The sequence below is a fragment of the Natrix helvetica genome, assembly GCF_964273705.1.
Source record: "Natrix helvetica genome assembly, chromosome: 6".
Lineage (NCBI taxonomy): Eukaryota > Metazoa > Chordata > Lepidosauria > Squamata > Natricidae > Natrix > Natrix helvetica.
In genome coordinates, this window is record NC_138553.1 from 33,944,227 (window position 1) to 33,971,018 (window position 26,792).

The following is a 26,792-nucleotide window of genomic DNA, read 5'->3' on the forward strand; positions in this document are numbered from 1 at the left end:
TCCAGAAGGGCCCAAACTTTTCCAATGATTCCCGGCATCTCAATGAAGTCAGTAATGAAGAAAGTGTCAAGCCTGCAGCCGGTTCCTTTTAGGATCTTTGGCCTGCCACAATCTCTATTATTTTACTGTGCTTTTTCATTAGTGGGGAATTGGGAGGGGGAATAGTAAGATAGAATGTATTTTTGTCAAAATAAAGAAATCCTTCCTAGAAGCCCAAGGTCAGCCTTTGTCTCTACACCTCTGAGCCTGACCGGAACTGGATGGGTAGAACTGCCAGCGTGGCAGTGGAAGATTGGACCATGTGATGGACTTGTGGGTGTGGGGGCAAATCATGAACTTTCAATTGGGTAGGGAAACCCAGGAAGCTTTCAGATTTGGGTTTTCCACAGATGTGCCAACATGTCTCTCTTAATAAATTGGAACTTTAAGGAAAGCTCTGCCTTGAATTCTGATTTAATTTTGGATGATATTTGGAACACTGACAGAAAGTTTGCCAATGAGCTATGTCAACACTCCTAGCTTTCTTGAATGATCCCATTCAAAAAGGCAAATTAGTGGTCACTCTTTACTCTCAATATCAAGCAGCTAACTTTTGACACAGTTTCAAAGATGTTTCTGGTAAGGTATTTCTTGCAGTTGGTTTAGCACAACCTGGACTCTTTGTTGGAGTCATGTTCCATCTATAGGCAATAAAACCTCACCCCACCATGATAGTGGAGGTGGATGACCATGCTATTACCAAAACCTGGGTAGAAGCATGACGGTGTTTCCTGTTCAAGATCTGCTCACCAAAAAAGGATGGAAATGGTCCTTTGTGAGATCTGAACTGGTACAGAGCACCCTGTTCCATAAATAGTTGAATATGAATGCCTCTACATAAAGCTGGGCTCCAGAAATAACCTGTGCATCACCCCTTTAGCTGCATAGCAGCAATTTTGCCTTAGCCTCTGCCAAGTGGTTATCCTGAAAATACTAGATTGTCCTCATTTTTCCTTCAGGGGAAGAAGTGCTATTGATATATGCTGCTGGAAAATCAATAAGACTCACATTGTCTGAGAAACAGAATTTCATTTTATTTTACTTTATTTTATATATCCCTACTTCTTAGGGACACTTGTATCAAAATATTTACAATGGCTGCACATAAAATAAATGTTGAGAAATGGCAAGTATGACAGAACATAACCTAGCAAATACATGTAAAAACAGTATAATGAAGAAAGCAAGAAAGAGAATACTCTTTATACTAAACTTGCAACCCTGAAGCCCTCCTTACTTTTCATATCACTCAAGTACAATAAAGCAGAGACAGTATTAGCAACTTCCTAAGCATGGTTTCCATTATTTTGAACTGATCTATGTGGTGGGAAGGCAAATGGTAACTCTGATGTAATAAGAAGTCCCTCCACTTTAATATAGCAATTTTCTGCTTGGCCCTCTATTTGCAAAATTTAATTAGCCGGTCTTCTTATATCTTGGGAGATGAACTATATGCAATAAAAACAAGGGGAATGTTTAAGATGAGCACATACACACACACAAAACAGAAGCATTGTTTCTATTATCACAGAATTCTGACTCAGGAACCTGTTTTATAGTACAAATAATTTCTTTCTTGACCATTGCAATATTAAGGTCTGCCTCCAACATACATTATATATTATTGTTTAAATGCAAGTTCCAATATTGAAAGCCCCACTTTAACCATGTTCCACCCCCATCCCCCATTATATTCAATGAAATGAGAATTTTTTTTAATCTAATTTGATGCTGGGAGATGAGATCACGTGAGCCAGAGTTGAATGCCTCAAGGATTGACAGCTTGAAGAACACAAACTTTATGGACCCAACAGTTCTATCTTCATAGTGTAGCCTTGTAAAATGGATGTATCAAGTTTTGCTGGAAAGTTGCATATCTTAATGACATGCTTTATAATTAGGAATATTGTTTGCCTTTCTCCACCTTCTCCCATCTTCCTTTACCATTCACCTCTTTTTCATTCCCCAAAGGCTACTGCCTTCTATCTTCTTCAACAACAGCAGCTCCATTTCTTTACATGAGTGGAAATTAAATATTTTAAAACATTAAATTTAAAGGGTACAATTTAGATAATATTCAAACAGGTTTATTTTTCACATTTCATATCTTTTAATTCCAATGAATTTTTGTAGGGGGGGAAATGAGATTTTACAACAAAGTAACATCTCTCCCATCCCAAATTTGGAAAATAGACACAGTGATAAATGGAACTGGTTATGGAACAGTTAGATGACTTAGGAGATGCTGGTTAGTTTGCGAAGTAACTACAGTTCTGTCACCCAGTACTTCATTGCTATCCTTTAGCATCAGATGACTGAGGCAAGGACCTCATTTTACTTTATAATGTGGCCAGCTCTAACACTGCTTAATTTGGAAGGGAGGTTGATACTTCTAGTGTCTCACTTCTTGATACCTTCTTGGATTATTAGAAATGGGTGGGTAGTGTTCATGGGTGATATGTCATGCTGCTGAAGGATCAAGAAGGAAATTGAACAACTTATTTATTTCTGATTTTTCAGCTGTCAGTGAAGGAGAAGACTGAGGCCTTTGAATGGAGTCTGAGAAATAGCACCTCTCTAAGCTGAAGATTCCTCAACCATCTTCGTGGTCTTAAATTCATAACAGGAGAGTCTATAGCAATTCTCTCTTGTGGAGTTTTCAGTGTTTCGGCATATTGGGTGAGTAGTGTATTCATTATTTTTGGCAAACTTCTCATAGCAAAGTGAGTTCACAACCCTCCCACAAGTCCCCTAATTTGTAATCTTCCCTCTCTATTTCACCCTGACAACTCTCATTTTTTCCTGAGTACAAGATACAGGATCCCAATAATGAAGCTAAAGCAAAAGCAGATCCAAGCAAGTATAAAGGAATATCCGTGGTGACCGTCATTATAATACTGAGTAAATCGGGCAGTATAGATCGAGGCAGCAATCAAAATAAACAGCCCTGTGAAAACAAAAGCAAGCAAACAAATAAATAATAAAATAAAGTAACAATTGGGAAGAGCCTTTAAATCTTTAGTTTATCCAAACAATTGTAGATTTCACAGTGAAAAGAACTGGAAAGAAAAGGATTAACTTCCTTTAAGTGAATATTGAAAAAAATCCAACTGCTTTGTTATTATAAAATAAATATATATTTTGTTTTGAGGCACATGGTTTATGATTACCTTATCAGATGGATTTTCTTTTAATCAAATTCAGAACCTAACATTCAGTTGATAGGACTCAGTTGCAGGTCTGCAGCCATTCCATATAGAGCAGTGGTTCTCAACCTTCCCAATGCCGCGACCCTTTAATACAGTTTCTCATGTTTTGGTGACCCCCAACGATAAAATTGGTATCTCGGTTCCTAAGACCATCGAAAATATATGGTTTCCGGTGGTCTTAGGCGACCCCTGTGAAAGGGTCATTCGACCCCCAAAAGGGTCCCGACCCACAGGTTGAGAACCACTGATATAGAGCCATAGCTGATATCCTGAACGCTGAACACATTATTTTCCCTTACCCATTTTTCTGTCTTTTTTCCCTTCCTTATCAACATGCCCGATAAAAAAGTTCTTGAAAACTCCAATGCCTGCATGCTACTTTGTAATCTTGAGTTGGTCTAAAAAAGATCATCTCAGACACGATATAGAATATTTATATAGTCTCTTATGGAGAGACGTGGTGGCTCAGTGGCTAAGAGGTTGAGCTTGTCGATCAGAAGGACTGCAGTTCAGTGGTTCAAATTCCTAGCGCCGCATAACGGAGTGAGCTCCCATTACTTGTCTCAGCTTCTGCCAACCTAGCAGTTCGAAAGCACATAAAAAATGCAAATAAAAAAATAGGGACTGCTTTGGTGGGAAGGTAACAGCGCTCCATGCATCTTTGGTGTTTACTCATGCCAGCCACATGACCATGGAGACGTCTTCAGACAGTGCTGGCTCTTCGGCTTTGAAATGAAGATGAGCACATTTCTAGAGCAGAAACGACTGGCACAGATGTGCAGGGGAAACTTTACCTTTACGTATAGTCTCTTATGTATAGATAAAGTCTACCTGAATGCCTTGGAATTATTATATTTTCTTCTCTATAGTAGGCCCCTGATACCTGTAGTAATGTAACTGTTTCTGTAGCCTGTCAATGAAGATACTATCTATTTCCACATATAGTGAATGTTTTTTTTAAAAAAAATTTAACATTGGAGCACCTTGTCAAAGTTCCGCAAGTGAAAAAAAAGAATAGAAGGTAACCATGATGAAAGACTCTTTTCATCAGTAGCCTTCACAATTATAAAATACCCTCCATGTGGAATTTTTCCTGGTCCCTTAACAGCTATCAAAGAAAGAAGACTTTATGTTTAATCTTTGGTTTTCTATTTTCTTATTTTACTGTTTAAGCAATGAACTATGTGCCTCTTGGATCCAATAAAACTATATGAAGTACTAGATAATAGTACTTCACATAGTATTAAATAGAGTTTCCTACTTGAACAGGGGGTTGGACTAAAAGACCTCCAAGGTCTCTTCCAACTCTGTTATTTTGTTATGTTTACATATCATAACTATGTACCACCCTTCTCCAGTATTTTGGACTGATTTCCAGTCTGCTACTATAGACAATGGTTTTCCTTACAGCAAATCAGCATAATGGCTCCAGTGATGTAGAAGCGTTTCCCCTTCTCCATGGTGAAGAGCTGTACCACAAACATGACCAGAGAGATGAAGGAAAAGATGATGGCCAGGATCATGAAGGCTTGCACAGCCTTGAGGGCAGCTAAAGACACAAGGCAAGAAAGAGAGTAAGAAAGGAATGCAGGAGTTGAATGTATAGCAATATACCATTAAAGCAATATCCATAGATAAAAATAAACAGTATATTACCCCAGTCATCATTGTTAACAATAATGTCCTTGCAATTGCTTTCTGTACACTCCTTCCACAGCCCTGAGGAGTTTGTTTTCTGAGAAATGGTGGTTACCATCCAGACCTAAAATAAAGCAGAAGAAGCTTTCATATTTGGATTTCTTCCCTTCAGGAACTGACATCAAGCTAAAACTGGAAGCCAGTTTAGCTGAACTTTTGCAAAACTGTCATCAATAATTACTAGGTTTTCCACAAAGGGTGATGTTTTTGTACCAAAAGACATTTTGGATTATGCTGCGATGTAACAGATATTAGAGTGTTTTTTTCAACAATGCACATACAATAATATGTGATTATTAGAATAAACATACTTGCAAAATTTGATACATTTAAGATAATATAAACTTAGAAAAAAGAGTTTGCCAAAATGGAAGGCAATTACTGATGTGAAATTTAACATTAATTTTGTAGGGATGTATAGATAGTAGAATGATTTATCTGAACAGAAAAATAAGATTTATGAAAATAGTTGTTGTTGCAGGATCCAATCTGGGTTGGTCACTGGAACCAGAGGATTAGTCTTCCAGGTTTTAATGCTGGAGCCCATCCTCAGAGAACTTCTCTCTACTATAATGTGTGCCTTGGGCTATTCTATGGGTCATATTTATGTGGTGCCTTCCTATTGGTTGATTGGTGTGTTGATGGCTCGCTATTGGCTGTTGTTTCCTTGCGTTGCCAAGTCCTTGGCTCCTAGGTACTGATAAGGTGGTGGTAAATCAGTAGTCCTATTGACTGACAAGGAGCCCGTTTCCCAGGTTTCAATCATTTCCCTGGCTATCTTTGTACCTGCATGGCCAACAATCTTAGTCACTGCGAAATTGAATGTATGTCCTTGTTCATTACAATGTATTTGCCTTCATTCAATAGTTATTGTTGCTCAGAAAATACTGTAATTAGCAAGTCCCAATTGGAAGCTCATCTAGAAAGTCCATTTTGAGTTTCTTTTATTCTTGGGGAAGGAGAGAAGATTGGTTTCCAACAAGTGAAATGGCTATTGATAAAATATTTATTTTTAAAAAATCTTGTTATATTCAAACTACTTGCAAAGTGGTATATTATATTCAATCTACTTGTGTCAAATTTGGAAATGTTTGAAACCAATCTTGATCTAAGCTACAGAAACTGGGGGAAAGAAACTCAGTGGGTATAAAATGAGAACATTGGAACCTAAGAACTGCCAGCTGGATTAAACCAAAGGGTTATTTACTCCAGCACTGTATCTCACAGTGTCATGTCTGTTTCATCTGAGAAATTTATGAGACAGCTCTTTTCATTGTTGTTTCCCAGAGGCTAGTGTCTAAAGTACAGTATGCTGCATTTATTCTGGAGACAGTTTACAGCCACTCAGGCTACTAGTCACCAATAGCTATGCCTTCCTGAAATATCTACATCTCTCTTGAAGCATTTAAAGTGTTAGCTATTATCATATTTATCTCTCTTGAGATTTGGGCTTCTCGGCTTGTGATAGGAAGACATATTTACTGCTTTGTCCCAGGTAATGCAAATGAATTAACTTTGACTTTCAGCACCTTAATACAATCATATACCATATATATTCCTTTGAAGACTGTATGGTTTGTGATGGTTGCTCCAACTGATAGTGTTTGCCCTTGTACACTAGGTATGAAGAACTGTCTTGTACTAGTTGACCTATTTCAGTATTTTCTGTTCTGACAATAAGTCTCAATGGCTTAAAGCAGAAGCCTCTTACATCATCTTGTACCTGATCATTTTCAATTAGAAAAGGGTCTAATTGGGACCCAAATAGATGACCATGATTAGGTCATCTATAACTGTTTCTATAACTACTACTGTTCCACTAGGTATGATCCCTTCCTAGATATTATTTCACAAGAGCTAACTTATCTGTTCACATGCTCCTCGGCCTTCTGTTCACAAGGTTTGGATCTATTTCCTCAGCAAGTCAGAAACATAGGATTCACTTTTTTCAAAAAAGAAAACAGAGATTCTCAAGTTTTGGTTTTACCGAATGTTGTGCTTATTGGAGAACTGCAATCTAATAACTAAGATTATCAGTTCAGTGGAATTTAGAACAGCAAATTCAGGAAGCCATGAAGTGAATGACATAAAAGCCTACTTTAATTACTGACACTGAATTAAATAAAAAAGTTTGCCTCATCATCTCTTGCAGTAATATATGTTAATGCTTGCTGCATTTATTCTGTTTGTAACACAATGTATTTATAAATCATAAAGAAGGCTGAAACCCTCCCATTCATGGGCATAGACAGGAGAGGGGGTCAAACCACAAAAAATGTAGTGCAAATCACATGAAACTTTGCCCCTCCCTTGCTTGTTTTGACTTCCCTCCCTCCACCACAGAAGAACTGTTCCCTTTGCTGTTGTCTTAATGCCAGAAGCCAAACTGGCTGCTCCATGAACGGTCTTTGAGAGTTCTCAATTACAATACAGCCACATTCCCAGATTTTAAAGAGTGCAAATAATTTATTAACAAGTATCCTTTAGGAAGCATTATGTGCTAGATGCCCAGAGAATGTGGTGGAAAAGGTCATACTTCTGATGTCATGAATATTGTAGTCCTTCAACTGGATTTTCTCTGTGAGTTATTTGCTTTTTGGTGCATTTGTATCTTTAAAATGTTTTTAATGTAATCTGATACGTTAGCTACCATTTCATTTATATATTGACCCCTTAGGATAGAACTATATTTTCTATGTTTCTAGGTTATAGTGAGCAGAATAGAGATCCATTTAGAGCAGATTTATTTAGAGGAGAGCCGTTGAAACAATTGAAAATACAGTTGTCTGTTTCTTTATATAATTTCCTTTATGATTTTGGAGGCTGCCCAATTCTTAGGTTTGCAGACATTATATACTGGATATAATGTCTGCAAACATTACAATATTAACCTAATATAGGTTAATGAGATATATGGGCATCAATTTTTCAGAGCCTAGTCTAAGATATAGATTTCAGTATTACTTTAAGAAAGAGTATAGGGCAGCAGTGAAATCTTATAACTTGCAACATGAAAATGGTTCCTTGGTTTTTATTCCTTGTAAAACTTGTCCAGATAAATGTAGCTGAGTGTTCCCAAGCTTTAAAAAAAATCTATACATTATTTACACAAAAAAGTAATTAGGCTGAGTATTTCAATGATACCTAAACAGTTGATAGGGGCCCATTTGGTCTAAGAAAATCTGAGGGAGAAAACATGGAGAAACACAGTAAAGGACAGAGCAGTTTTGTTCTGGCCTCTTACTTCATAAAATATTTTAGAGGAGATCCTTGGGGAGAAATCTAACTGCACATTTGCTATCTTCCATATTCAAATGAGAGTCATGAGAATCTGGAATTCATACAACAAAGATATCCCTACATTTCTCTCTCTCTCTATTCTATTCTCATGGATTTCTGATGAGGGAGGGAGAGGGGGGGATAAATGCCAAATACTGGAACAACAGAGTGCTGAGAAAACAAAGAACCTATTATGGTTTCCTGAGTTTTTTGGCTTCTGAATATCTTTCCTGTTTTTGTTCAATAGTATGTTGGCTTGTGTGCCATGGGTGTGTATGAGTGTGTATAAAATAAGTAGGCTGCTTCAGATAGAAGTATCCAGCAGATGTCATCATAAACTAAAGCAAAGGAGCCAGTTGATATGTAAATATAAGTGTGGCCAAAGCAACAATGAGTAACACATTCCACTGTCTTCCTGCTTAGTTCACTTCTACTGTTCATCAGCTAGCAGTCCAGAGTCAATGCTGTGAAATCCAATGAGGCTTCTTTTCTAATAAGTATACCTATTCATGCAACATTGGGTGGGGGTCATCGAAAATCAGTCCACAGCTGATTTTTTTTAGTACACTGTTTTCTTTTCCAAAGGAAGTGGTGGAAAAAGAATCTTGAATTTTGAATCTTTTACCATAAGTTTTTTTAAAGCCACAAGTACTTCCCCATTACCCCCAGAATTGCTCAACCATGCTATTGAACCATTATAAAATAAATATTTTGGGGGGAGACTGTTCCCTCTTATTTGCTTATCTCCTGAGGGTTATCCTTATTGTGAGCTTATTGAGAATAGTCTAATTGAGAGAACATAACGGAAATTATGTAGTTTACAGCTAATGTCTCCAACAACATCAAATCAACCGTACATTAACTTTACTGAAAAATTCTATAAAAGGAATAACAATAATTGTGGAATACTTTTGTAAAGGAAAAATAATTTGATTGCTGGTTATTTTATTGAGATTAACAAAACTAAAACCATCTTAAATTTATCTTCCCAACCTGATCCTCACTGGACTTCAAGCCACATTACCAGCTATGTAGACTTTGGATTGTGGAAATTTTAGCACATCAGCAGGGAACCAAATAAGACCAGGTTGCTTCACTTTTAACCCTGGTTCTTTTGAAGTATCGATCAACTTAAACATGAAAGGTTTTTAATATTACAGAGAGGGAGAGAGGTGGGAGGGAGGGAGAGAGAACGAGAGTCCACAAGGCAATTCCTACTCAATTAGAAAAATACATTGGCCCTCAAAACCTATTCATACAGTCACCAAGGGCATCATAAATATCAATAAAGCCTCTAGCCTGTGCTGAGTTAGTTTTTTTATATATCTGTTGTAAGAGAAGGACCATGCTAGTCTATGGTAGACAAAAATCAGGACAACTCTGGGATCACTTTCCAGACTAACACATTTTATTAAAAGACATAAGACTTCACAAGCCTCAGTATCAAATACTGAGCCGTAGTTTCCAAAGGTATATGCCTTGTAAATAAAATATGCTAATTTGAAAAGTGTTAATAGACTCTTCCTGATTTCTGTATCTGTGCCTGCCCATGTATGTGTGTATATATGCGTGTCCATGTGAACTTTGTTTTTAGTGAACTGTATCTAATACTAAACTAAGTAGTTTTAATTCTTCAAGTGTTAAAAAAAGGCTACTTTGTGCTCAAATCACATGCTAACATTTATTAACACAGATATTATTGCATATCCGTGACATTTTACATTTGTAGATTTCTTGGTGTGCCCTGAAGTTGTGTGTGTGTTTGGTTTTGGGTTTTTTTGCAGAAGTTTCATTAGCCAACTAGGTAAAATTCTCAGAGCATGAAGGGAGTGGAGTTTGCTCTCTGTTTATATGCAGTGGCTCATCCTGTTACTGATGACATTTCTTGATATTTCTTTGGCCCTCTTATCTTTTGTCAATCATAATAACAAATTAAACAAAACTTAAAATGCATGCAAATTTTGTTCAGAGGAAATTCTACAATGTGGCCCGAAATGCCAAGTACTACAGAATTTAATAGGTGCAATTATCTCAAGCCTACTTTTGAGAAATTCTTTGCTTCCTGACCAAGAGTGTGCACAGAATGAAAAAAATCCTTTTGGAATTTACAGGGTGGGGAGGCATTTATCTATCTTTTTTTTACATTAAAAATGCCTTATCTGTGCCATTTCCTGGAATGATGTATTTAATTTTTGAAAGAAATACTGATCAGAAGAAAGCTGTGTATGATGATCCAGTCCTGTCATCTAGACTTCCTTCTCTTCTGATTCTTGGTTGATTTATTTGATGCTCTAGGAACAAGGCTTTCATGCTCAACATTTTGGAAGAGTGGAAGGGACAAATTTAGAAGAAGATTGCTCTATGAGGGGTCTTGCAAAGAGGTTAGATCAATTTTTCTCAACCATGGCAACTTTAAGATATGTGGACTTTAATTTCCAGAATTCCCAGCCAACATTCCAGAACTTTGAATCCTGCTCAGTTACAGGTAATTCCCAGTCATAGAATCACAAAATTACAGAGCTAGAAAGCACCTCAGAGGTCATTTAGTTTAACCTCTTGCTCAGTGCAAATAGCAGCAAAACAGATTCCGTGAAGTGCTAATCTAGCCAGCAAGTGCAAACTTAATTCTATTGGTTTTTAATTATCACGGCAAGTAAAATTGATACATGACACAGTCAAAAGAAAAATAGTTATACAGATTCATTATACGGTATAGTATTAATAGTGTATGTGAATGCAAGCAGACCTAATCAGTCATAAACTGAAGATTTTAAAAGAGTTCAGTTAATCAAAATGAGTTAATTTACCATATCGTTGCTTTTGTTACTGATTTTTTTAATGCAGAAAAGACATTTCTGTAATAATATTGGAAATGAATAGTGCTACTCTACTTGTCACAGTTTGATAGGAGATGGTGAAATAAAAGTTAAGGCTTTGAGAAGAAGAATTAAATCTTTTTTTACTTATTATTTGGATTATCCACGTAGTACAGGGCTGGGATTCAAAAAATTTCGCTACCAGTTCGGTGGGCATGGCTAGGTGGGGGACATGTGACTGAGTGGGCTTGACCAACGTGACATCACTCATGCCCACAAGTGGCCCTCAGTCACATTCTCCCCCACCTAGCCACGCCCACAGTAAAAGATAGGAAAATTTTAAGGATTTTTCCCTATCTACCCCTACCCTCCCTTTGTTAGTCGCCCCTGTTTCCTCGTTTCCTCCCCAACCACCACCTCTTTGGTTGCTTACCTTCCGCGGCAGCTGGTCCAGTCCGGAAGTCCCATTGCCTTGCGAACTTGCAAGACAATGGGATGCGCATGCGCGAAGAAGATGACGATGACAGCAGCTGCTTTTTCGCCAACAGGAGGACTTTTCAGCGGCCTGCAGCCAGCTGCCAGCCTCTTTGAAAGCCAGTATGCAAAGAGGCAGCACAGGCAAGCGGCAACCAAATGGGCGAGGTGAGTAATCGGTGACAGGGGGACTGGTTCAGGGGTGTGGCCAGCCGGCCATTGCTACCAGTTTTTTGAACTGGGCAAAATTTCTGCCACCGGTTTGGGCGAACTGTTGCGAACTGGCTGAATACCACCTCTGGTTTTCAGGGGTGTCAAACTGGTGACCCACGTGACAGATGCATCACACACAGGCCACGCCTATCCCAGCTCCGCAAATAGGGAAAATGTCATGAAACATCACGGCAATGTGACACAGCGAGTTTGACACCTGTGAGTTGGTTCTATGTTTTTGAATAGAGGAAGAGTCATAGAACCTATTTTAACGATTTTAATGCTCAACACATCTGGAAAACATCAGAGTGTAGATGATTGATGAAATATATAGCTAGCTATTTAAAATAACAACATCAATACTGGTTTATATTTTTCTTTTTCATTAATTCAACCACATTTATTAGTTTAGTTTTAGAAATGACAACACAGAAATGTGTAAAATACGTCCTTTGTTACTAGGTGTTATTGTGCTTTTGCCTTTGCTGCTCTGTATTTGTCAAGTTCCAGAAATCTGTAATCTTGAAAGTGGGAGAGGACACAGTGTTTCGGCATGGACAGGAAGGAACCACGCTAGATTTGTCATACAAACCAAGAATACTGCCAAATGATATGTCCCTCTCTTCCCCATTGAGTTTGGCTTTGCCAAAGAGTTCATGAGAATGTTTTATGATTCCAAAACAGACAAGCCAGGAAAGACCTTGTAATTATACAACAGACTGTCTGGCAGGTGGGAGAGCAAATCATCTTATAACTAGTATGTCCTAACTCACTCAACTTGTTTCGGAGTGGGCTGGGCCCAGGTGTTTTCAGGATCAGGATAAGGGAATGGAATGATCTCTATTTCACGCCTTCAGGCTGTTTTGAATTGCTGCTTTGTTTCAGTTAATAAATGGGGAATACGCCAAGCCTTAGGGCATTGCTTCTTTTGTAATTTTGAACAACCAGATTTAGAAATCTTCTCCCACAGAAATAAACCAGAGGAGTTGTCTGTTGTCTTTTTCTGGAGGTAATTTGTTTTTGGAAAGTAGTTCAGCATAAATATATGGTTGATGAACTGGCTTTTAAGGATGTGTAAATCAAGAAGAGGTGACCTGTCTCCCCCATGTCTGTCACTTTCCAAATACAGTCAATTCTATTTGGTCCACACAACACCCAAAACTGTAATGTGATTTATTTGGTTTTGTCTTAACATGCCTTGTGTGATCACAGGCCATTGTAGTTTGCATACTACAGTTAAAGGCTCAGGTTAGTGCAAACTAGCCATGTTTATTTAATGTAGTTAAAAGATCCATAGTTTAGTGTGATGTCTGAAATCGTTGTAAGTCCTAGATTCTTAAGACAGGAAGAAAGGAGAAGTGGAAGTCCAACACTATTGGATGATCCTGCATTTAGGAAAATATACTGAACTCAGTCTGGAAATGAAGGGACTGGCAGCTTAGAGCGCATGGCTCAACAAGATCTCTAGCTCTAGTCTAGAGTGACAGGATTTTTACTGTTTTATAGCCAGGTAATCAGTAAACTGTACGTGAAAAACTACCAGTAAGATTCACACATTTGCCTTTTTTCAAAACTGTTGTGCTCCTTATCTCACTCTTGCCCCATAGAAATAGAAGCAGGATTGAAAATTCTTGATCGCTCACCCTTATACTTTCATCCTGTCACAACCATGGTGCCCACAACTATCAGATGCCCCTAAACACAGAAAAGCCTCTGATTGCAAAAGCACTGCTTGCCATGGATCTGAACCAAGTTGAGGAGATCCAACAGCTTATGGCGGCTACTGCAGAACAGAAACACCGAGAAGATTTTGCTACTTACGTTAGCGATAGTGGAGACAAAGAGCATGATGACAGTGGCAATATGAACCACGAATATTCCAGCCAGTAGTACCAACATCTTGGCTCTTCACTTCAGGAACAATCTCAGATGCAGAGAAGTCTTTGGGAGAGAACCAGATCTAGGTTAATCTAGAAAGCAAGCACTGAATGTAAGAGCATGGTTCAATATTAGTTCTATGCAGGCAACAAAGGACATATTTTTTTAAAAATATCTGATCAGTGAAAAAAATGCAGTAAGTTGGATCTGCAAACACAGCTCGACTTACAACCACTGTCAACTTATGACCATGATTGAACCCAAAATTTCTGTTGTTAAATGAGACATTTGTTAAGTGAGTTTTACCCTATTTTACAACCTTTCTTGCCACCGTTGTTAAGTGAATCTCTGCAGCTGATAAGTGAATAACCCAGTTGTTAAGTGAGTCTGGCTTCCCTATTGACTTTTCTTTTCAGAAGGTCGCAAAACCTTCATGACCTTGGACCCAGCAAGGGTCATAAATAGGAGTCAGTTGCCAAGCATCTGAATTTTGATCACATGATCATGGGGAAGCTGCAAAGGTTGTAACTGTGAAAATGATCGTGTTACATTTTTCAATACCATTGTAACTTTGAACGGTCACTAAATGAACTATTGTAAGTCAAGGACTACATGTACTAAGAAAATCTTCCATTTAATTATTTTGAGATCTTAGTGAAACACTGAGTAAAAGTCATACATATTTGAAAAAGGAACCTAAATAAATAAATAAATCTATGAAAATGTATAGGGGTGTAAACCTTTATTATATTCATTTTACTTTAAATCCTGTTTCTTTACTGTTTACTACATTTTATCCCACTCTTCATTTAAAGCAGAGATGGAAAACATGTATTCCCATGAGACTTTGTTCTAATTTCAGATCTCACCTGGTTTTCAAACTTTGCTCTGTCTCATTGGCTTTCCATTTGCCAACTTTTGCTCTGCCTTGCTCCCTCTAAATCAGGGGTGTCCAAACTTGGGAACTTTAAGACTTGTGGACTTCAACTGGGGAATTCTGGGAGTTGAAGTCCACAAGTCTTAAAGTTCCCAAGTTTGGACACCCCTGCTCTAAATTGACCTTGGCAACATTAGGACTTCATCTCCCAGAATTCCCCAGCCAGCTTGCTGGCATCCTGGCAACCAAGGTAACACAGGTATGAACAAGGAAAAGTACCGCAAGCAGTACTCTTACCTTGAGGCAACCTATAAAGTTTATAAATAAAGAAACAAACAAACAAACTTGGGAGAATCCTGGAAGGGGCTTATCAACCTGCTTTTATTTTCATTACTATAGAGCAAACTCAACAAAGGATTTTCTCTCCTCTTTATGGCTGGGGTTTTTCTCCTGGTCTAGTTCTTTATTCTAAGCACATGCTATACTTCCAGGGTCTTTGGAGTGAGCAATAAGTTATTGCTTACTCAGTTTAAAAGCTCTGATCCTCACTATAGAGACAATGACCTGTCAATCCAGATATGCAGGTTCAGTAGTCTATGATACACCAGCACACCAAATAATAGTTTGCAAGCAAAAAATATTGGTTTATGCATGATATAAAGTCTATCAATATTAGATGTCTAACATTAAGCAGAGTTTGCATGAAGGCCAAGTCACAGGTGTCTTTTGAATGTCTTGAGAATAGTACCTAAGGACTTTAAAAGTTTTTGCAAATTGCAACTGTTAAAATGATAAAAGGGAAATATTTGCTATATGACTAGTAAGTTCTGCATTAAAAATTATCATATCATTGCTTAAGAGTTGCTTAAGATAGGCAGCCATGTAAATAAAAAGAAATAAATTAAATTATATATTAACTGTACTTAATTTTAATTAAATATGCTTTGCCCTGATTTCAACTACATTTTTTTGCAATGCAGTTCCAAGCACACTGTTCAAAGACCCAGGGCAGCCTTGCCAGAAAAAAGGTTGCACATCTCTGATGTGATTTGAATTCTGTTTATCCCGTCTGAATACTTCATTTTCTATCTAAGTTCATATAATACTTTTGTATCTCTGTACATAAAGTAGGAATAAGAAAAGATCTATGGTTTTGCTCTGAGCAAAACAATGCTCATCAGACAGATACCATATTTCATTTCAGTAATGACCCGATCTTCCCAAAAACCCAGCCATGGGTAAGCTTAATGAGAATTAATGTCAACCATGGAGTGGGTTGTTGGCATTTGTTGATGGATTTTTCTGAAAGTATATTCATCTCATTATGAAACTCTCAAAATTACAGTTAGCAAAGTATTGTGCTTGTAATTGCATCCCGCAGAATTGTGAAGTCAAGGCAAACTTAAAGGAAGATAGGGAAATGATATTGCAAGATTAGAATAAGTGGGATTCCCATGACTCCTTGTCAACACAACTAAATGAGATATGGAGTTTTTAGGACTACTGGACATGTCCATCTTAACATGTATCGTAACATTAGAGTAAGTGGGAATAAGTGTGACATGATATTGCAACAGTAGAATAAGTGGGAGTCCCATGACTCCTTGTCAACACAACTAAATGAGATATGGAGTTTTTAGGACTACTGGACATGTCCATCTTAACATGTATTGCAACATTAGAATAAGTGGGAATAAGTGTGACATGATATTGCAACAGTAGAATAAGTGAGAGTCTTGTATTGTAAGTTTTTGTTTGAATTTCCCACAGCTAGGATAAACTGTTCTTCCTGATTTTACTTGAGTGATAGAAATATACCCTGTCCTGTTTTTTTTTTACCAGTTCAGAGAGATAAAAACCTGCCAGAATATCTTACAAATGGGAAATACCTAAAGAAAAAAATCATTTGGACGACAAAAGGCAAAGCATTCCACATAACCTATGGTCAGTTCCATGAAGGTTTGTTCACTCTTGTCTCAGACTCATCCTTCTCCATGTGTTCCTCAGAAAGACTCAATAGGTAAAATAGAAATTGGTTTCATGTATCAGAACAACCTGAGGGCTTTCAAGGCAACAAACTGGGAACCAATGCATTGTAGTTGCAATATGATCCTGGGTTGTTTTTTTAAAGGTGTCTATTACCACCCTTGCTACTCCATTAGCAGATGCTACTTATCTGTGAGTATGTGACCACTCTAGCAAGCAGCCTCCCCACGTACAGCCTGCATTGGTTATATTTCCAGATGGCAAGCTTATTGTACAAGGGTATGGCTGGCATCTACATGAGAACATGCTAGGCTACTATCAGACTGGATGCAGTGACATTTAGGAAGACCTGTTGTTGGAGAAGAGGGATCAATGATGTTATTGTGGAGTTTTCTGCAGGAGAACAATCCAGGCTTTATAATGTGGGACCCACCCAATTCTTTTTAATACAATAAGACTGTCTCAGTGCATTTCTGAAGAAAGCTGTCATTTATTTGTAATTAAGTTGATTCATGTTCCCATTCTTTCCTGACTGAACAACTAGTGATTATCTGTGGGATTTCTTAATGGTTGCTGCAGTGTGTTTTTGTTAGGAAGTGGAAAAAGCTCAACATCTTAATCATCTGTGATTCTGCAGCAATATAGAAGCAAATGTTAAATCCTGCATGACAGTGTTGGAATCTCTGGTCTCATGGCCTTTTTTAAAAAAAATAAGAGGATGGATGTACATATGCTTCCTCTTTCCTTAGATACTACATTAGCATTTTTCACCTCTGACAATGCTTTTGGTCTACCTGATATGTCGGCCCTACCAACAAATAAGAGACTCACCAGATAAATTATCACAGTGATGGCTAATCTTTTTGTCGTCAGGTGCCAAAAGCATGCACGGCCGCACCCATAATGCAATGTGTTCATGACCCTCCATGCTCACGTGCCCCCTGCCTCCCCCCACAATCCATTTTGGGCTTCCAGATTGGTGCAAGAGGCTTTCCAGGCTCAAAATGGGGCGTGGGGGACCACGCAAGGTCTCAAAATACAATATGAGTGCCCCTCATGCATGCACCCTGCCTCCCCTGCACATGTGTGCATGCACCCCCACATGTGCCCTGCCCCCCGCGCATGCACGGCAGAGACCCAAAGACCAGCTGGCCAGCAGGAGGCGTGCACACAGATGGGGTAGACCTGGGCTGAGGCAACGGCTGGCTTGCCTGTAGAGAGGGCTCTGCGTGCCACCTGTGACACGCCATCCCAGTATTGTCATATGAAACCTAGAATGAAATAAACTCCATGCTATTTTATAGGATTGCAATTAATAAGGAGCACTTAGAAGAATTTCTGCCTTAAGAAACAACTGGGAGTGGCATGACAGATTAGCAGTTTAGGCTGTTATGCAGCATTGCCCTCAGACTAAAAACAGCTGCAAATAAGAGGCTGGGATTGGGGAGACACTTGCAAAATAATCGCTTTAGGGGTGGAGCAAATTTGCAACTGGATCTCATGAGCTGCACACTGTGAGAAAAATGAACAGGAGAGTACAAATATCCACCTTGATTATTCTTGATAAGTAACATGAACACAAAACAAGCAAGTGGAACTACACACTCATGGAAATGCATTAATGCTAAAACTTTATAGGCGAGTATCCTTGTGGCAAAGTGATAAACAATAACCATGGCATAACTCAAGACAGAGATTTAAAAGAAATGTGCAATTTTAGGGAACAGCCATTAGCTGCTCTTACCTCCTTTGTAACTCAACAAAGACCAGTTGTTGCTTCTATTTCTCTAAAAGCTGACGGTCAGAAATCCCTGTTGATCTATTCAGAGGTAGACAACTTGTTTTGCTTGCCAAGGTTGCAAATACAATTTCTGCTATCTCCTAGCAGGGCTGGGAAAAATTATTTTATGGAATCATGGAGAGTTACCATCGGTGATGGTAGAGAATGTTAGACTAGATGAACCAAACTTGTTTCTGGATATTAGGTTCCTGCTTCAAATCAGAGTGACAAATAAATGCTGATATCCATTCCGATTTGTTAGCTATGCAGCTCTATGCATTATTCAGAAATAAGTTCTGTTATTTCCAGTAGGGTTTATTCCTAAATACAGATGGTTAAGAAAGCAACTTCAATCAGTGGAGAAGAAAGCTGTATTAGTGCCATTTTTGTTGCCAGCAGGCATTGCGCCTGTAATCGGAAAGTTAAAAACAGAATAGCTGTGATGATAAAATATATAATAATGCAGATTTCCTTTAATAATGGAAACCTTAATCATAGAAATTTATAGAATCACATGTGTTACTCATTTATTCTACCATACCCATTTGCTTTTCTTCATTTAATTGCAGGCCTGCATGCATGAGAGAACAGTTTTTAAAATTTATTTGTCCTGCTTTGGAACAAGATATTATTTTTACTAAGTCTATCCAATTTTATCATTTCTTCTCTAGCTGCCCTTCACCAAAATTAGTAACCAAACAGAACACTCAAGATTATAGAAACAAGAGACAGAAATGACATATTTTGTGACCTCATCCAGGTATTTTCTTCTGTGAATATATTCTCAAAGCCTTTTTTCTCCCTAAATCCCTTTCTGCTGAAATCTACTGGTCTTGCATGTTGAACACTAGCTGTACTTCCAACCTGTATTTTCCTGTTATTGCTTGGGCCTTACAGCTCCATTACCTTCCCCCCCTCCTTCAGTACAGTGTAATAAATGGGAGGCTTACAGTGATGGCAGGAGATGACATCATAAACATGCATTTTGATTTAATAACTACAGGTAAAGCTATTCCTTTAATAAATGCCCAGAAGCCAAAGCCATCCAATCAAGAGGCACATATCCCAAAATAGTGATTCTTCAGGGTAAGGAAGTTGTTGATTTACTTAATTGGTAGTTCTATTCCTCAGTAATTGTGGCTTAAATCCACTCCTATTCTGTGAATTCCAACTATGATATTAGTAGTGGAAGAGCTATATTTAATTATGGAATGACAAATTTAAAGTAGGTTATTTTCTACAGAACATTATATTCAGTATCACAAACCACGATGATTGATTCTGTGAAAACAAAATCATGAGCCTGTTGGCATTTTTCTTTTCTAAGAAACATTGCTAACAATTCCTACATGTATTCATAGAGAAGAACTCTTGAAAAGACCCTACCCCCCCCCCCCAAGAAAAGGGAATATATGATGAGAAACACCTTTGCATTTTGTCTGCTATTTGTCCCTGTGATGCAAAACTTTCCTGTAACTGTCTAGTTTGTCTTTATTTATTGGAAAACATTTCTACCCTACTACTTCTGTTATATCTGACACAGAAGAGGGAATCAAGATGGCAATAGGCATACCTCATTGGAAAGATTATTCCAAAGGCAGTTGGCTACCACGAAGGTCAGTTCTGGGTAGCCACTTGCTCAACTTCATCAAAAAAGGATAACAGGAATATGAGGCTAATGCTATGCCCTAGTCATCTGTTGTTGTTTTTAAACTTCAGGAATCACCAACTTAAACTTTCATATTTCAAAGAGAAACTATAGATTTATCTATACACAATATTTATTTACATTTGTCTATTTCCCATAAAGAGGGCTTGATAACATGCTTCAGGGAAACCTTGGAACAGTGACGTGCGGTGAGGTTTACAGCTTGTGAGGCAGCAATTTTTTTAGACTTGTGGACTTCAACTCCCAGAATTCCACAGTCAGGCATGCTCAGTTGAGACCTGCCGCCCTCCGCCCTGGGATTCAGCCACGCCAGAGCTGCGCGGAATCCGGGGGGCGCTTGTCGGGCGAGGGCAGCGCAGATGGGGAGCGGATGGAGTGGAGGAAGCCTCTCCCCCCCCCATTTCCCGCACCCGAAAGAACAAAGGGAACCTCTGCCGCCGCCCGGGCAACCTGGCCGGCCTCTCTCGCGGCAGCTCTCTGGTGCCGAGCTTGGGAGTCCTGCAAGCACCGCAGGCTGGACTGGAGCCTCGAGTCTAGGGCAGCGAGTCATTCGATAGGAAACTTGCCTCTTGGAAGGAATGACTCGGCTTGGCTCCTGCTTTGCCTCTCCTGCCTCTTCGCTTCTCCGTTCGGTCGTTGGGCGGCAGATCGAAAGCGGGAGCCAAGCTGGGTCATTCCTCCCAAAAGGCAAGTTTCCCATCGAATGACTCGCTGCCCTGATAATGAGAGGTTAGGCTGTGCCTCACTTGCCTCACCTGACTGCACGTCACTGCCTTGGAAATGCAAGGTTTCTGAAATCCTAGCAAGTTTTGCATTTTCCATACAAATAGAAAGGGTAGACTGAAGAAAAAGGAATAAATTATATTCTCTAGTACAGAAAAGAGTTGTGTAGTCATTCTTTAATTTGCACAGCTACTGTGCAGAATTTAGATCAGAATTTATCAATAGATGTGATTTGCAATAGCTCTATAAGGATACATGCTCCCAGCTGCTTAACAATAGCAGAAACCAACCAATCTGCTTCATGCCTTAAATTTTACTGCTGACATGAATAAAGCTTGGGATAATAAGCACTGGAATTTGCTGCAAGCTCCAGTAAATTCTGCTATTCAAAACAGTTTTTTGGATTCAGAATTCTTTTAATGTTAAACATATGTTGTTTGTACCAGGCTATGATTTGATAGATTTTGGTGTTCCAGTACAAAGCAGATTCCATAATTTTGAAGTGTTTCCATCTCTGCCTTTAACTATATTTCTCTAGTGTAAGTTTCTTCAGTATAAGTTTGTGATGGAAAGTTTTGCTATACTACTGAGTTCACCCTTTGATGGTCAATTTGGAATTCCTCCACTAAGATCATATACCTTTGCTGATTACACACCTACTATTGCTATTAAAATGGTGTTTTTAAACTTGGCAACTTTAAGATGTGTGGACTTCAACTGCCAGTTTACAGGATTCTGGGATTTGAAGTCCACACCATATAAAGTTGCCAAGTTTGAAAAACACTGTATTAAAGTAATGAAAAGAGGCAGCAGTTCTTCACATATTTATGTGAGTGTTCTCCATTCCACTATTCCTTCCTCTCTGTGAACTGTGTGACAGTTTTAGTTTTATAGAAACAGATTTTTTTTCTAAACATGTTTTCAAAATCTCCTTACTCAAAAGAAAGACAATTTATTGCATGATATATATAATTCATATTTTGATGACATATATGGAAAGACAAGGATGACATTTAATCCAATGAAAGTGTGATGATGTTTAACGCCACCTGAGGCAGGATTTTTTTTAATGCCCACAATACTACAATAACTTCTCTAGAACTTGTCTAGAACTTCTTTTTGGCCAGGTTTTCTGTGCCTCTCAAGAGACAAAATAATAATAGAGGAAAACTTTGTCTCCCACTTATACTATCAAGCGAGCAGATGTTGCCCTGCCACAGTAGTATTTCATGGTATGCAAGATGTCAGGCCTGAGTATTGCCCTAGACCAGGAGTCCACGAACTTGGCAACTTTAAGATTTGTGGACATCCACAAGTCTTAAAGTTGCCAAGTTTGAAGACCTCTGCCCTAGACCATGGGATAGAGAAAATAGTTGCAAGGCAAAAAGTCATTTCCACAATGACGAAACTCATCCATGCCTTTCTGGTAGCAAGGAAAAGTTTCAAGGTAGCTGAGGTATTCATAAAACCTGAGAAGATGCACAGATGCAGAAGGCATAGGAGTGTTTGCAAAGTTCAAAACAGCCATCATTTTAGCAGTTGCTCATAGGCAGGGATTCCTCTTAGAGGCATAATTATATGTGCCTCTCATTTCAGTGGGAGGAAGCGGGTGGGTGAAATCAGCTTACCTGGGAACAAAATGCTTTTCACCATTCAGACAGAAGTGCCCTCACTAGTCTACAGCACTTCTGATCAAAGGAAACCATGTACTAAGGCGAAGTTTCTAGGGAATCTCCCCTTCCCCCCCTTGAAAATATCTGACATACGTATACATATATTTTCTTTGAGCTTCAAAACTAAACTGGAGTCTACAAAGCAATGTTCCATTTTCTGGTATCATACTTATTTTCAACAATACCTCTAAGGTTATTGTAAGCCACCCAGTATCACTCAGGACAGTGAGACAGGTAGCTTATAAATGTAATAAATTATAAATTATAAGCTTTCAGGGGGCATAGGAGAGGGCTGTAATCAAGTGCTTTATTTTAAAGTATTCTTTAAATCTCCCTTCCCACTAACCCCACCCACCCACCCACAAACACATACAAAGTGAAATATAAATAGGGGCTGGCAGGGAACACCCTCATTGATTCGCCTTACAATAAATGACTTATTTCTAACTAGCCAGTTATTCATTTTCTGATGGGTAAGACATCCAAGGACATGCTCTCAAAATTCCAAAAGTTCTCCTTTCTGATTCTACTGCATTGTGAAAAGAAGCAAACGCTAACCCTAACCCTAACCATCAATTCTATTCCCACTCCTGCAATTTGCTAAATTGTGGGATTGTGTTAATCCAAAAGGAGAAGGCAGTGAAGTCAAATCATAATTCCAACACGCTCTCAATATTTTAAAAAGAAAGTGGATATCCACATTGTGCATACAACATTTAGGACATTTTAATTATGATTAGTAAATAAAAACAGTTCAATATATACTCATTGTTTATATATAATAGTCTGAGGATAGACTAACTGCTCAGGAGTACACAAACATGTGCATGATGAATAATATGGTAATAGGATATGCCAGTAAGGCAACTGAGCATGTGTTGGCTAGTTTTTTTAGGAGAGTGTTTTGGTGAAGGAAAGCCCATGAACCACCTGAGCAGTGGAATCCCTCAGTGAGCAAGTCTGGGCAGCAGTAATCAATACTCAGAAAAGCATACTGGCAAGAACTCTGCTTTTACTTGTGTAGTTAGATGGATGGAAAACATGAGCAACATCTTGCTTTCCTGGTGACTGTGATTCATTTGGAGAATGGATGACTCTTCTGAAGAGTAATAAATACAGCTGATATTTGCTCAGAAAGTGACAACCGTCGAGCATTAAGTCATGCAAGAATCTCTAGAAGGAAGGGGTGCAAACGACTGCCTGAGGCTGGAAGGTAGCCAAGAGCAACCAGGGAGGAAAATACTGTATCTCTTTGGTCCCACCCACTTTTACTCCAGGCTTGCAGGAATGAAGGAACAAGAAGGAAGAAGCAGGGAACAAGAAAGGGTGTGGGAGAAAGAGAGTGGGTATCATGGATGAAAGCCTCACAGGGATCTTCCCTTCCCACTTTCAAAGCATAAAATGAGTCATTGTGTTGAGATGGATAGTAATAAACAAACAAACAAACAAACAAATATCCTTCTCCAGTTTTATAGAGTAGGAAATAATTAAGTTGGTGTATCATTCACATTCAGTGCTTTTGCAAAAGCTGCTGTTGAATTCTGATTTTCTCCTGGTTTACATATAGCCAAAGGCTTTAGAGCTCTTGACACTTTCTGGGAGGGACAGAGGGAGGGAGGGAGGGAGGGAGGGAGGGAGGGAGGAAGGCAGGAAGGAAGGAAGGAAGGAAGGAAGGAAGGAAGGAAGGAAGGAAGGAAGGAAGGAAAATAAATCAGAGCAGAAAAAGAGGATGAAACATTAAGACAGATTATAGGGATGGATTTAATGTACTAATATGGAACAGGATTGATATTTAGAACGGTGTTACCCTTTATTGTGAGAGGCGTAACTTTTTATCGCAAGGGTGTGCAAACTTTTGGTGATCAAGTCACATTTAATATGGGAAAGAGCCACTTAGAACCACAAAGTGACTAAATAGCATTACACATGAAGGTGGATTTAATTTAGGGGAGTTTGAAGGGTTTTCTTATGATATGTCTATTTTAGAGTTGTACTACAGTTTTCTTGCAATTTCAGTAAAAACAAATAAGAAACTATGGTGTCAACTTTTAGGATTAGCAATTATATAGAGGCCCCTCAGAATTGCAAAAATGAACTTGGGAACACACTTGGCACTACTAATTAAGTATTCCTTTGAAAAGGACAGGTGAGCTTCTCTCTAAGAAATAGCACTGTATTCCTAACAATTCCTCATGAATATGACTTTGCATTTGTGTCCCATTATGATTTGTGTGCACCACTGAAAATCCAGGCTATGAACTAATATGATATAATATTACTTTTGTAGTATGGGGAAACTTATGGCAACTCTGATAACAAATATGCTGCCTTACACGCTACATAAGGAATTGGGAAAATGTGGTCCTTGTATAAATTCTAATTTTCTCATGTTTGCTACAGCTTTTGTAGTTGGAGTTCAACTACATCTATAGGACCTTGCTTCTCATTCTTGCTCCAGACCAGAACAAACCTTACTCCCAATTGCTCATTGGCTAAGATCTGGAAGACATGGTGCCTTCTAGGGAATGCCATTTGATGGGAGCATGAGATCAGGCTTTGTCAGGGGCTACATGGGGTCAGGACATATCAAGGGCTGCCCTCCTTTTCTGGAGCAGCATTCCCCTGAAGTCAAATTATCCCAACTTTTAGGGCTTTCAAAAGCAATCAAGATCTGGCTTTTTTAGTGGATCTTCTGGATCTGGTGTTACAGTTGTCCTCTCCTGTGTGGGAGTAATTGGAAAAGGGTTGATGCCTGAGAGCATGCAGTATTTCTTATAGAGATTATTATTATCTCTTTTATTCATTAAACGTAAAAATCGGTTAACTGAACATTTAAAAATGTATCACAAATATCATTGACTGGCGCTGATGGTTGATACGGGTTGCTGCCAGCATCCTAGGTATCAACCAAGTACCTTCTTAAAATGTACGATTATTATTATTATTGTTGTTATCCAACCACAGCATATATAAATAAAGAAACTAGGAAGTGGATACTGGTTGTACTAATGCAATAAATGTTCTTATATGAGGGGGGTCTTTCAAACATTACCCCAAAAATTAGGAAATAAAACACAAGTGGAATTATTATACAGTTTATCTTAAAAAGGCATTAGGTCAATGCTTCTGTCTCACTGCATGTTTTTAAGCAGCTTAGGATATTAATGACGAAGGAGCTTAGAAAAATATTGACAGTGGTCAGGCTGTCTAAAATTCATCCCTGAACTCTGTAGGTTTTTGTTTGAACAAAATAAACAGGGATTGCACTTTTTCTAGCCCTTCTTTCAACGACATTAACATATATTTTCCTAAACTGGAAATATTAAATGTGGGACCTGAATGAAAGACATCTATATGCATTTGTTGCACATTGAAAAATGAACAACATAGGACAACTACCTATGGAAAGTAGCTTTTTTTTTCATTTTATATAGTGTATTTCTATTCAGAGGCCACTCAAGGTATCTCTTCCACAATTTAATAAAAAATTATCAAAAGATATTTTTGTTGAGGAAATGGGAAAGAAAGTAAGGATGAAATTGCTTCAATGGAGGAGAGAACATTTATTTGATCCAGCAGCCTTGTTTTCACAATTGACTGTAACCATAAATTCACCTGGGTAGCCCTAGGCAAGCTCCAGCTCTTTCTCAGCTCCAGTCCCAACACGTGTAATACAACAATTATATTAACTAGCATGGCTGTTGCAATGAGTGCTGAATAATGTGAATAAAGCAAAGTAATTTACCACTGGGTAGATCCAGAGCTTCTCAGAGGGAATGGTTTTGTCCTGCTTCAAATTCTTCTTATGATTTTCTTCAGGATGTTAGGATAATAAGGTTGGTTCCACTTAGAACTCTAAAGTGTGTAATCTCTTAGAGCTATAATAAAGTTCATGCTGGAACAGGCAATGTGATTCTTGGCTTTAATCCTCATACAAGAATCTACATGTACAGTACTCATTCTACCTCTGGAAGTGGAATAAAGCATGCATATTTTGTCATCTGAAAACTTTGTTTCTCATGCATACCAATGTGTTAAAAACACATAAAAATAGAAGTAATTTTCAAAGGTTGCAAGGAATTACCTGGTGGTTTATTAGAAATGCCACATACAACCAGCCGCTGAGATCTACCAACTTTTTAGTAGCTTGAATGATCCAATACAATTAGATGAGCTCTGCAGACTATATTTATTGAATTATTGATTGCATTTATGTCATTGCCCATCTCACTAGCAGATGACTCTGAATGGCATATATACAATCAAAATCCAAACTAACGATTACAAAATTGAGGATCTTCGGAAAGCCAGCAGGGTTGGGCCAATCTCACCTTTATTAGTCATACACGGATAATTAATACACTCTTATACATTACATACAGTCAAGAATTTGGCGTAGGCATTGTATATGTACATATATAGCATGAGGGGAAAAAAGCAGAGGAATTATTTGCCAATTAGCCCACCACCTCTTCCCC

General features: G+C 38.4%; 1 protein-coding gene across 3 annotated transcripts in view; it reads right to left on the bottom strand.

Annotated features, from left to right (window-relative positions):
- Positions 1-1,048: 1,048 nt before the first annotated feature.
- EMP1 (epithelial membrane protein 1) overlaps positions 1,049-26,792 on the bottom strand; it is a 33,826-nt gene continuing 8,082 nt past the window's right edge. The window contains exons 2-5 of one of the 3 annotated variants that reach the window (XM_081958762.1): positions 13,550-13,669; positions 4,908-5,010; positions 4,657-4,800; positions 1,049-2,986 (exon numbers count right to left, since the gene is read on the bottom strand). In XM_081958762.1, the coding sequence (XP_081814888.1) occupies positions 2,832-2,986; positions 4,657-4,800; positions 4,908-5,010; positions 13,550-13,627 (480 nt within the window). In that variant the 5' untranslated portion in view covers positions 13,628-13,669 and the 3' untranslated portion in view covers positions 1,049-2,831. Of the gene's footprint in view, positions 2,987-4,656; positions 4,801-4,904; positions 5,011-13,549; positions 13,699-26,792 lie in introns of all 3 variants that reach the window. The other 2 variants (XM_081958761.1, XM_081958760.1) reach the window with 2 other exon arrangements.